General features: G+C 21.5%; 2 protein-coding genes across 2 annotated transcripts; one reads left to right on the top strand and one right to left on the bottom strand.

The window, feature by feature from the left end:
* Nucleotides 1–4,848: 4,848 nt before the first annotated feature.
* LOC122502918 (probable 28S ribosomal protein S26, mitochondrial) lies at nt 4,849–9,103 on the bottom strand. Its single transcript, XM_043613256.1, has 4 exons — nt 8,825–9,103; nt 7,824–8,051; nt 7,135–7,628; nt 4,849–5,055 (listed from the first exon to the last, which is right to left on the bottom strand). Exons 2-3 carry the CDS (start codon nt 8,012–8,014, stop codon nt 7,175–7,177), a joined length of 645 nt encoding a protein of 214 aa, XP_043469191.1. The 5' UTR covers nt 8,015–8,051; nt 8,825–9,103; the 3' UTR covers nt 4,849–5,055; nt 7,135–7,174.
* A 756-nt stretch (nt 9,104–9,859) lies between these two features.
* Nucleotides 9,860–12,397, top strand: LOC122502837. The gene is made up of 3 exons (XM_043613126.1): nt 9,860–10,100; nt 10,603–11,101; nt 11,893–12,397. Exons 2-3 carry the CDS (start codon nt 10,619–10,621, stop codon nt 12,130–12,132), a joined length of 723 nt encoding a protein of 240 aa, XP_043469061.1. The 5' UTR covers nt 9,860–10,100; nt 10,603–10,618; the 3' UTR covers nt 12,133–12,397.
* The last annotated feature ends 563 nt before the right edge of the window (nt 12,398–12,960 follow it).

The raw sequence follows: 12,960 nt of genomic DNA, 5'->3' as shown, positions 1-12,960 counted from the left end.
GAAAAAAAACAGTGTTTTTATATTCAATATTTTTAGAATGATAATTATATTATTATTATTATAATAATTATTATTTTTATTATAATTTTAATCATTTTTATTATCATTGTTGTTGGAGAAGAGGATAAAAATATTTCTTTGCAAAGGTACAAAGTTCTTTAGAGAAAAAAAAGAAACAAATAGAAAAGAAAAATAAGAAAATTATTACTTCTTCTCCAATTATTCGTCAGTGTTGCTATTATGACGTAGAACTTGTTGAATACTTATATATCTAATATTTAAGAAACATTTTATTATTATTACTTATTTGTGCGAATATTCATAAAATATATATATATATATATATATATATATATATATATATATATATATATATATATATATATATATATATATATATATATATATATATATATATATATATATATATTTAAATCTGTATATGTTTGACAATATTGTCAAGAGGTTTAAAGAGTTAACCAAATATTATTGTTCAAACGGCAATATTGACAAAAAAACAACATTAGTACTGACATTACTTTTTTTATTTTTTGACTTTTTAAACCACTTGCTCAAGCTGTAGAAAAAGAAACAACCAATCGTGTGTATTTATATAATATATTCGATCTTGAGATTTTTATTTGTTAGAACTTCACTCGTTAGCAGTTTGATAGAAAGAAATCTACAAATTAAATTTTTTTTTTGAAAATATTCAAATTTATTCGATTAATTCAATTAATTCAATTGATTAGATACCGAGTTTTTCGTCATACCGAGACCAAAAACATTTTTTTCGTAAAATCGATATAATACGATATAAATGAAAGAGACATTAAATAAGTAAAATGGAAAACAAATTAATGTAAGTGAAACAAAAAAAAAGTGTTATGCCTTCAAAATGAATGTCACACTGCCTGTACGAGAAGAATAATAAGAAATTCTATGAAACTAACAAATAGAGAAACAAAATAAAAAAAACAAATGGAGATATTTAAGGAAATCTTCACACCAACAAAGCATGTGCCATCTTTTTAATATTGTTCGCGGAGAGTAAGATTTTAAGAATTTTGTACGAATCTTGTATTTTATAGCACAGAATTTCGATCATGGTGCTCAAACTATGACGAATTAACAAGTAGAATATTGTATGAAAGATTGATTCATAAATGAAATCGAATTTTATATATTCACAAACAAACAAAAAAAAGAATAATCTACATATAGGTATAAAAAAGCGATATTTTCTTTGCGAAATGAAAAATTATGCGTTTTTGCACACCAAATCACGTTACGCGCACAATGCATTAAAAAAATATTATTTAGGAATGTACGCTTCGATTTTCAAATAGTTTTTTTTTTTAATTTTAGTGAAGGAAAATTTTCTCAAAATTTTTTCAAATGTCGAAAAAAAGGCAATTTTGAGAAAAACGGATATAAAAAAATCTTCACATTCGAAGAATTTTTTTCCCCCAAGAGTTAATAAGCAAAATTTTTGTTTATTTATTTATTAAAATTGATTTTTATAAATAAATAAATATAGAACACCCGCGAAGTGATTGATATTCGAAAAAAATCAACGGCTATGAAAATTGTGAAAATCGGGAAAGTAATTTTTTATATTCATTTATATTACGACGTGATTTTTTTCTTGTAAATTTCTTGTTATTTTTAAGGAATAATCTGACAGACAATCGCACGAAAAGTTAATTCAATTTCACAATTTCGTATTTAAAAAAAAAAAGAATTTTCAATTAATTTTTAAAAGTGTAAAATAATTTAATTTTCAACATTTTGAATAATTTAAGATTGCAATTGAATAAAAATTACAAATTTTCAATCAATAGGAAACGATTTTGTTAAAATTAAACGTTAAATTTAACAAATATTTCTTACTGTTGGTAAACAATTAATTTTTATTCGAATGCAACGTTTAATTGTCAAAAATGTTGAAAACTTTTTTACTTTTCAACCAAAAAGAAATAAATTTTTCTTTTTCTCCCAAAATGCGAAATTGGAAAATTGGACTAATTTTTATTAACACAGTCTGTCAGATTCTTTCTTAATGAAAATTTTTTTATTTTTGAAAAGTTAGTAATTTTTTTACTCGAGAATTTAAACAAATTACGTTAAATTTCATATTTTCGAAGTTTTATGCAAAGTTAAAATTATCTATAATATTAAAGAAAAAAAACTAATAATTGTTTTATTTTGTATATATTATATTATATAGGTTGTATTTTTAGTTTAGTAATTAGTTGTTTTCTATTTAGTAAAATAACATTAATTGCAAAGTTTAACATTAGTGTTACATAATTTTAGTATGTGATTAAAATATTTAAAATTCCATAATTATAGATATTTCGGAAAAAAAATTTGAAAGACGGAATTTTATAACAGAAAATAATATGGAAGGAATGGAAAATTTGTCAACTTTGAAATTTGAAAGTATAGGTGACAATTTTTCGAAGTATATTTCTATATTTGAACGAAGCGCACAATCCTAATTTATTAACGTTTGTTAACGTTAAAGAATTCTCTCGTTTGATTTTCTTGAAAAATTTTCTTTTCAATTTGATTGATTCTCGTATCGATTAATCTGACAGCCTTAAACTTTAGAAATTATTGAAAGGTGTAGAATTAAATTTTTCTTTCTGCAATTTTTTGAAAGCGAATAAAAGCGGCTTACATTTTTCTTTTCTTTTTGTAAGCTCTTATTGAATTCTACTTTAAAGAGTTCATTTAATCGTTAAATCCATTTCATAAATTCTACAAGATTTTTTACAATATAAATTTTTATTCACCAACGAAATGTAATATTGTTTTCAATATTGCAATTTTTTTAATTAATTGACTTTTAGTCTCGATGAGATTTTTTTTAATCTCTTTTTTTAAAAATTAGAATTTATAAATAAATTTAAAAATAAATTTAAAAATAAATTTAAAAATAAATTTAAAAATTGATAAAAGTTTAACAAAAACTTGATGAAATGAATTAAATGATTAATTATTTTATAACATAAAAATGTATATAACTTTTCATTTTTCCATAAATCGTATACATGCGTGACCCTATTGTGTTTAGTAATAATGATAATTATAACAATATAATATAAATAATTATGATTAAGTAACGACGAAAACAGTACAACACTTAAGCATCTGTTAGTCGGTATATTAAAGAAAAAACAAATCACCTAATGTACCTTCATAAACTACATTATTCCGTTGATCATTGTTAAAACTAGAGTCTCTCTCTTGTTTTTTTTCCTATATTTTTCGTTTTTTTTATATCAACAGTTAATAAAAGTGCAATAGAAACTAAAAACTCCAAAACCGGTAAATACATTTTAATAGAACTAGCATCATAAGGTACATTAAGTAAATAAATTATGTTAACGATGTTTAAGATAAAAAAAAAATGATTTGCTATGCCATAAAAACGAAAAAAAAATACAAACTAATATTGTACCTTCTCCAGCGATTTTTTTTTTAAAGTATATAGAATTTATTTTTTAATTTCTGCCTTGTACACATTCGATCGACTTGCGAAAAAAATTACTTTTTATCGTGCCAATGTGTTTTTTAAATGAAAAAAAAATATATAATCGTAAAAGGCGTATTTTTACCACAGATGGAAAGCGTAGAATTTCTTGTGAATTTAGAGGATATTAAAATGAAAATGTATTGAATCTATTTGTAATCTTTTTTCTTTATTTTAAGCTAAACATTTTGATATTTTTCATCGTTATATTTATTATTTCATCGTAATATTTACGGCTAAGAATTTCTCTTTTAAAACATTTTAATTTTTATTTTAATTTATTTTAGTTTTCATTTTATTTTTTATTTATTTTGTTTTTATTTTATTTTAGATTTATTTTATTTTAATTTTTATTTCAGTTTTTGTTTTATTTTTATTTTTATTTTTCCGTTTAAAACTTGAATAATTCGAGATTGAAATGACGATTGATTTTTGATCGATTGAAAATAATTAATTAAATCATGAATACAAAAAAAATGTTTGGCTGAATAAAAGAAATTATGAATGTTCAATTTCGAAAAAAAGGCAGCCTCTGTGATAATGCAGCGATAGTTTTTAGAAGTTTTTCAAATTCACCGACTGTTGGAACGATGTTCTTAATTCTGTTTTTTTTTCTTGTTTTTAATTTTTAATTTCCAACTTTATGGAACACCGTTAGGTTCCCTTTTTCATTGATTATATATTTAAATGTCACGTGAGACTACACGATACTCAAAAAACAAAAAAAAAAAATTGTTTGATAAACTTTTATTTGTGTAAAAAGAAATTTCATCGTTTGAAGTAATCTCATTAGACTGACGTCGATAGTAAATACATTTTTTTATTTTCAAAAATTTATAACATTAAAAATAACGTTAAAGTTTATAACGTAATCAAGAAATTGTGTAAAAGAAATATTTTCACTTAGTTTCTTGACCAAAAATGGAAAAAAAATTAACGTTTTTCGTCAACAAAATTATAAATTTTATTTAAGAAAATTTTAAATTTTGAATTGGATTTTCAATTCAATTCAATTTAATTTGATTTAATTAAAATTCAAAATTTTCAAAATAATATTTTTTAATAATCAATTCTCGACGTCATTCTAAAATTCTTTCGACCCTTTTTATTGACATTGTTTATTGTTATCTCCATGTAACAAAATAGAAAAAAAACTTATCATCTAGATTATTTAGATATAAAAGGAAAATATTTTAGAAACGTGACTTTTTAACTACTTGTAATTAAGTAACAAACAGACAGGATCTCTTGAGTTGAGTTACAGCGTTAAGTATTATATCGTTAAAAGGAAAAAAAGAAGTCGAAAATTAAATGTTTTTAATATTTGAAAATTTATTTCTTATAATATAGAGTCTGCTACTAATCAATGACAGATTAGATAATTTTTTCTTCTTACATTAAAATGCGTTTTTTTGGTTTTTTTGTACAATCCAGGGTTTTTTACCGAATAAAATCGTGTGTGTCTAAGCCAAAGATGTTCGGATGATATATTTATATTGTTGCATTACGATTAACTGGAAAATGTATATTTACTCAAAGCTGTATACAACTATTCTCAATAATAAATAGTGTCACAACCCAAAAAAAAAAAAAATAAATTGTGGATTCTGATACTGAAGGAGTGTGTCTTTTATTAATTATTATATATTGTCTTCCTATAAGTTCTGAACGTTCAATGGAATGGAATTTTTTTTTTGTTGATGCAAATATTTTTAACAATTACTGGATGCAAGAAAATTGTAAATTAAAAATATAGAGATTTTCGAATTTATTTTTCAATACGTTAAGAATTAACGGGCCTCGGATCGAAAATTGTTAAATTGAAATTGTCAAATCTTTGAAATTCAATTATTTTCAAAAATTGCAACTGTAATTCTTTCAAAATTCAAATATTTTCTAGAATTTTTAACTAAATTTCTTCACTAAGTCAATTATTTATAATCATTTTTCGAAAAATCTTCTAGAATTCATTTCTTAAAATATAAAAATTTAATTTTTATTATAATAATTGCAACAGTGATTCTCCTTAATGTTTCTTTAAAAAAATTAATAATGTAAATTATTGAAAAAATAACTGAAAATATTTTTAATAAATTGATTATAAAATTATTAAATTTTATTATTTATTTATTATTATTTAATAATATTTATTATTTATTTTATTATTAAACATAAGAAAAAGATTCTTAAAATTAGTTTTTTAAAATTGTTTTTAAATCATTTTTGATAGAATTTTCAATTAATATTTAATTAAAAAATGCACAAAAAATTGAAATTTAGTAAAAAATTTGAAAATAATTGGATTTTAAAAAATTTAAATTTTTTTAAAGATAATTGAATTTTAAAAATTGATGTTAAAACATCCTAATGAATTAGTTTTTTAAAAATATTTTATTGTATTTTTATACGAAAATAATAGAATTTCTAAAATAATGTTTGGATGATATAAAAAACTAAATTATTCTTTTGGAGAATTTTAAATCAAAAATTTTAAATTGATTTCTTCAAAATTTCAATAATAATTCTAAAAACTTAAATTTTTAATTTAATTACTTTTTTGTAGATATTTGAGTTTTCGAAAATATGGAATTGAAAGTATTAAAAATAATTAAATTATAAAAAATTACAGTGAACAAAGTTTCAAAAATTACTTTTTTAAAAAAATATTTTAATGATAAATAATTATTTGAAGCTAATTTTCCTTAATTTTGATTTAAACATTTTTCATGAAAATTTTTGCGTATATAATTATTTTCAAAAATTTGCAAATCAAATTCTATTTAATTTGACTATTTGACTATTTTTTATGAAATATTTTTAGAAAATCAATTCTTCAAAAGAATTGTATCATAAGTTTTGAAAATAATTGAATTATTTCAAAGGTTTTTGATTAAAATTTTTAAGACTAATTCAATTCTTACAATGAATTTTATTAATTTTTTAAAAATATTTTAATTGTTTCGAAAAATTTCACTAAAACTTTTTTAAAAATATTTTAATTCTTTCAAGAAATTTAATTAAAAATATAATGAAAATAATTAAATTGGATTAAACAAATTTTATCAAATATTTTGAAAATAATTGAAACCTTTCGAGATATTTTATTAAAATTATATTGAAAATAGTTCAATTTCAGTGACGAATTTTATTATTTACGAAAATAATGAAATAAAAAATATTTTTTAAAGATACAAATTCAATACTATTTCGAAGAAAACTTAAATTCTTTTGAGGAATTTAATTAAAATTGAATTGAAAATAATTGAATTCTAAAGAATTTTATCAAAATTTTTGAAAACAATTGAATTTATTAATAGAATTTTATTAAAATTGAAAAAATTGAATTTTCGTATATTTATGAAAATAATTGAATTCTTGCGAAGAATTTCATTTATGATAATAATTGAATCCTTGCGAATTAAATAACGCGGTTTATGCGCTTAACATTTACTATTATAATATTAAAAAAAATTAAAATAGTTATTAATTAATTTTTCACAATAAAATTTGTATAAAGAAAAAGAACTTATTGGATATTAATCCTTACTATTTGATTGTGAAACATTTTTTCTTTATTAAATATATATACATACCGATTAAAGTAATTTATTCTGAAACTTTTGAATAAAATTTTCAATTTGACTGTTGTTGTTTTTTAAATAAAAGTTCATCTTCTGATTTTTGCTTTTTTTCAATTGAATAATAATCGGTCCCAGTGAATTTTTCTCCATCGATGTCAATTGCATAATTATGGTTCACAACATTCTTTAAAAGTGTATCTATGGCTTCATCAATATTACTACTTGTTATCAAAGTTGGAATTAATTCCTGGGCTTTTCTTAATTCTTCTTTGGCAATTTCCAATTTTTCCTCTTTTCTCTTTTTATGCTTTTCGATGGCATTCGAAATGAATTCCTTCTTTAGTTCACGTTCTTCTTCTAAACGTACATCTCTCTCAATTGATATCTGTTTATTCCACTCATCGTTAATTGCTGAGCATGCCAAAAAATCGTCTTCCTTTGCCTTTTCTATTAATTCTGGATCCAATTGCACATTAGATTCTTCGGTTACTTTTATGAAGTGTCTTCTGCAATTTTAAAAAATAAAATTGTTAAATATGTATATTTTTTTAGTAAAATTTAAATTCAAACAAAATATTTAATAACAAAATGATTATTATTACATTATTGTTGTATTGTTTAATATGATTTTTGTTTAAAATATATTTCAAGAGAAAAAAATAAAGTGTTATTATTAAAAAAAAATAATATATTATTATTACCTTAAAGAATTAACAGCTGTTCTGTAGTGATTGAAAAGAAGATGGATTTCTTCGCTTTCTTCCTGGGGTATAACTGGTCTTGGAGGGATTTTGAACATTTTAGATTTAGCCATTGGAAGCCAGAAAGGTTTTCGCTTCCAAGTACTATGGACAGTGAGTTTGTAAAATCGTTTCATCCATGGTTGAGCCATTGTTAATTAGGAAAATTGTAACTCTGAGAAATTATTTCTGAAAAATAAAAAATCAAAATTGAATTTCTGAAAATAAACGGGATATTTTTGTATTTTTTCAAGACTCAAATAAATTATAAACAATTTAATTTGAATGGAAATTTTTTTTAGATTACAACCTTTATAATCGACGATTTAGAGCAAAAAACAATTTTCTTTTTCTATTCAAATTTTTTTACAATATTTCTTGATTAACAAGTTAAAAAAATTTCTAAACGTAAAGTATTATAAAAAATTAATTAATTAAACAACAAAATTAATTTTTTACAATATTTTACGTTTAGAAATTTTTTTAACTTGTTAATCAAGAAATATTGTAAAAATTTGAACAGAAAATTGTCTTTTGCTCTAAATCGTCGATTATAAAGGTTGTAATCTTCACCAATGTAAATAACAATAGAAGTTAAATAAAACATCTGTAAGTCGATAATTATTTAATTAAGGAACAAAAATTGTAATCAATTTCGTCAAAAAAATATTTAAATTTTAAAACAATTTTAAACGTTTTAAACATAATTTATTGTCAATAATCTCAATAATATTTTAGAACAAAAAGGCATGAATAATTTATTGTCGTATAAATTAATTAATATATCCACGTAGTTTAGTTTTATAAATATTTGCTAACAATTAATGTAAAATATTTAAAATTTTTACCTAACCTATAGGATTAAAAAATATGTAATTAACAAGAAGAAGCGAAATAAAAGTTGAGTTATACGAATTTGAAAGCAAATATTAAAAAAGAAATGAACAAATAAACAATTTTACCTTATTTATAATGTTTATAATCCTTATAATTTTATTAGAAACAAATTATTTGTAGGTTATGTTACTCATTGTGAGCATTGTAATTGAAATGACACACACGAATTCGATAGGATTAATTAATATTTTACTCCAATCTCAAACTCTAAGGTTATTAAAGTGTATTTCTTTGAATATATCAAAATAATTGTACAAAAACAATAGTAAAATTGTAAAAAACTAAAGAGTTTAATTCGACAGAAAAGACTGTTTCGTAAATTTCTTACGAACTTTTCCAAACTTTCCCGAAAGTTTCAATGCTGAATTTCAACAAATTGAAAGTTCTAATGAAACTTTTGGAAATTTATATATTTAAATTCAAAATAAACAGTAAATAAATAAAAAACAAAATAAACTTTTAAATAAAATAATAAAATGGACGGTTAACCTGTATAAATTAATAATTTACAGAATTAATTACTAAATTAATTAATTTACTACTACCTACTTAAAAAAAATAAAATTTACTTGCTCTATAAAAATAAATAAAATTTATAATAAAAATATACTTACATGAAATCTTTGTCTTTTTCTTTTTATAAGAATTTCTGGTATTTACATTTCTTTTTTACTACAAATTAATATATTAACTTAAATTTAATTATTAATAAAATAATATAAAATTAGTAGTTTAAATTTACAATTTACAGTCAATTAGAATTTTATAAATTAAATAATAAAAATAATAATAAAAAAAAATGTTAAAGTATTAATAAAACTAAAAAAACAAACTAAATTGTTTTCTTAAATTAAATAAAAAAAATTTCCATTGAAATTAAATTGTTTATAATTTTTGAGTCTTGAAAAAAATACAAAAATATCCCGTTTTTTTTATATTGAAAAATTTATTATTTATTAATTATTTTATTTTCTTATTAAATTTTTTTTCTTTTATTTTATCTTATTTTCTATTGTTGTAGATGATTGAACTGTTTTTTAAATTATGCACAGTGAATAGACAAAATTCTTTTTTTTTTTTTGCTCAGCTTGAAACTTTTTGAGGATTCAGGTAAAAAATATTGAAACGATCATCAGAAACTTGTCTTAAAATGAAAAGGGTCTAAAGCTTAAGAGATTAGGAGAGAAATTCCTGCGGAAAATTATTGTCATGCAAAAAAATGAAGAAAATATTTTTCTCAAATTTTTCTCAGGTAGTTAAAAAAAATTCTGAAGCTTCAGTTCTAGTTTCGCCGTCGACCTGATCAAGTCAATTTGGAAAATCTGAGACTATCCTCAACAGGTAAATTATATTTCTCTCAGTTACAATTTAATTAATTACATCATTTCGATTTTCATCAATTTTCATTTATACTCTAGTAGCGAATATTTATTTATTAATTTACATATTTCTGCATTCCTTTAAGAATTAATGTTTTTTAATTCAATTTTGAAATTTTCTTTATCTTTTACATTTACTTTTCTTCAATAAAAACGTTTCTTCAACGACAAAAAAGTAAATTTCCTTTAGGAGTTAATATTTATTAATATTAATTAATTTTGATATTTATTTTCTTTACATTTACTTTTCACCAATAAAAACGTTTCTTCAACTACAAAAAAAGGAAGATTTCCTTCAAGAGTTAATATTTATTAATATAAATAAATTTTGATATTTACTTTCTTTTACTTTTACTTTGTTTTTAATAAAAAGTTTCTTCATTTTCATCAAATACAGAAAACGAAGATTATTTTTACACTAGTCATTTTTAAAGCAATTAAAGAAAGAAAATTTTCCATTCCAGAAAAAACATTTTCACAATGAAGTGCCACCTTTTTGTGAGTTTGATTCTCGTTAGTAGTGTTCTTGGTGGCAAAATAACGCGTCAAATAGCAAATGACAATACACAAATTGCACAGAATTATGAACAATTTCCAAATAATGGAATTCCATCGGAAAATAATGCGAGGATATTTAGTCAAGAGGATCTAACGTTTCCGGCTCGATATTTCTATCCAACATATCCTGAATATTCAGAGTATAGATATGCTCCCAGTGGATATAATGGAGCTGTGATAAAATTACCAATCCCAACGGAACAACCAATTTCAAGTTGGACAACTGCTTTGGCAAAATTAATTCCAATTTCGAGTTTTGCATTATTGTATAGTGCAAAAGCGGGAATTCTCCTCTCCAGTGTATTGTTAATTTTAATATTGGGCCTTGTTTTCACAACGACAATTTGTACATTCACACCACTTTGTACAATTTCCTTTCCTGCTCTCGCACTCACCAGAAATCAAGTAAGTAACAATATTTATTCTTTTCGAAAATCTGAAAAATAAATTTATAGTTTGTAATTACAATTTTTTCTTGAAATTATCCGAAATAATAATAGATAACACTAAATAATATTCTGAATAGAAACATAATATAAAAAAACAAACATAATTATTAAAAAATAATTTAAATGGCAAAAAAAGGAAATTACCTAATTGTGCTTCAATTATTGTAAAAATTACCTACTATTTTTTCGGAAATCACAAAGGACTAAAAATAATAATTGAAATTTTTAGTAAGTAAAAATTAAGATTCTCAAAAATTTCGAATTTAAAACCATTTGAAATTTAATTATTTCCAAAAATTCCAATTGTAATTCTTCCAAAATTGAATTATTTTATTCAATTTTTAGGTAATTCGTTAAATATTTTAGAACAATTTTATAAAAGTTCTTCTAGAATTAAATTTTATTTTCCTAAAGTTTTCGTTCAAATTCAAATCTAAAATTCAATTCAAATCTAAAAATTTCGTTTAAATGAACAAAAGTTTTCTCCTATTTAAATATTTTCCAAATTTACTAGACAAAGAAGAAAAATAACTAAAATTATACATTTACTTAGTTAGTAATCAATTTTTTTTTATAAAATATCTAGAAATTAAAAGAAGTTAAAAAATAACGTCGTTTAATTAAACGTTTAAAACTTTAGGAACATAAATTTTTAAAAATAAATTCATTTTTCTGTAAAGTTCAATCATTGTCGAAAATAGAAAAAAAATTAAGGCGAACACTAAAATTGAAACATTCGATTTTCAGATAAAAGAACAGGTTGCAGAATTAGCGAAAAATTACATAACGCCAGAATCTCTGAACGCGGCAACGATTCTTGTTCAGGAGGCTGTTGAAAAGTACACGAGAATCCAATCAGAAGAAGACAAAAAGGAGACGTCAACATTTGAAACACTATCGACCGTTGAATCAACAGCTTCTTCCATTCAAATACAAAGTTCAACGAATGAAACAACATCCACAACTGAATCTACAGTACTAGTTTAAATTTAATTCTTTTCTACTTTACTTGAAGTCTACAGTATTAGTTTAATTTTAATTAGTTTCTTCTTCAATTTGTTTGTATAGTTAGTGTAAAATTTTAACTAAATAAAGCGTTTTTTATAGTAAAGAAAAAAATCAAACTGATTATTTGATAGAAAAATATATTCAATTTATTTTCAATAATCTTTTGAGATTTCCTCTCTTGACATGCAAAATAATTCAGTAAAAAATGTTCAGTATACGATCTTCCTCGATAATCTTCTCATGTTGAATTTTTTTATCTGAAAAATATAATAATTACAAAATTAATATTTTAATTTTACTAAATTTTTTTAGTTTTACTGTAATTAATTCTTTAAAAACTAAACTGTCTTGACTGTAAATTTTGGTAGAACATTCAGAGTACATTTAACTAATTTTTATCAAATTTACATCGAATGTAACAAAATTTACTACGAAAATAGTTTAGGTTCTACTATGAAAGTAGTAAAAGTCTCTTTATTCGTTTTTTCCGTGAATTAAATTATTAACAGGGCTCAAAGTGCCTTTTTTCTTTAAAATAGATGAAAAGGTGAATTATTTTCCGAAAATAGGCAACAATAAGGTAACAGAAATATTATATAAAAGAAAATTAACGTGAAATTAATTGAGAAAATGAATTATTAAATTATCATTAAAAATAGCTATTTTTGTACTTATAATTGAAATTTTCTATCAATCATTTTATTATAGCTTAAATAGTTTAAAATTTTAATAATTTAACATTTGAATCGATTAAACTTTAGATAGATAGAAATTTCTCTAATTTTAAGTTTCAATGGATTCAATTTC

The sequence above is a fragment of the Leptopilina heterotoma genome, unplaced genomic scaffold (assembly GCF_015476425.1).
Source record: "Leptopilina heterotoma isolate Lh14 unplaced genomic scaffold, ASM1547642v1 Lhet_24, whole genome shotgun sequence".
Classification (NCBI taxonomy): Eukaryota; Metazoa; Arthropoda; class Insecta; order Hymenoptera; family Figitidae; genus Leptopilina; species Leptopilina heterotoma.
Note: the sequence above shows the minus strand (reverse complement) of the source record. Positions and strands in the feature narration are given on the sequence as shown.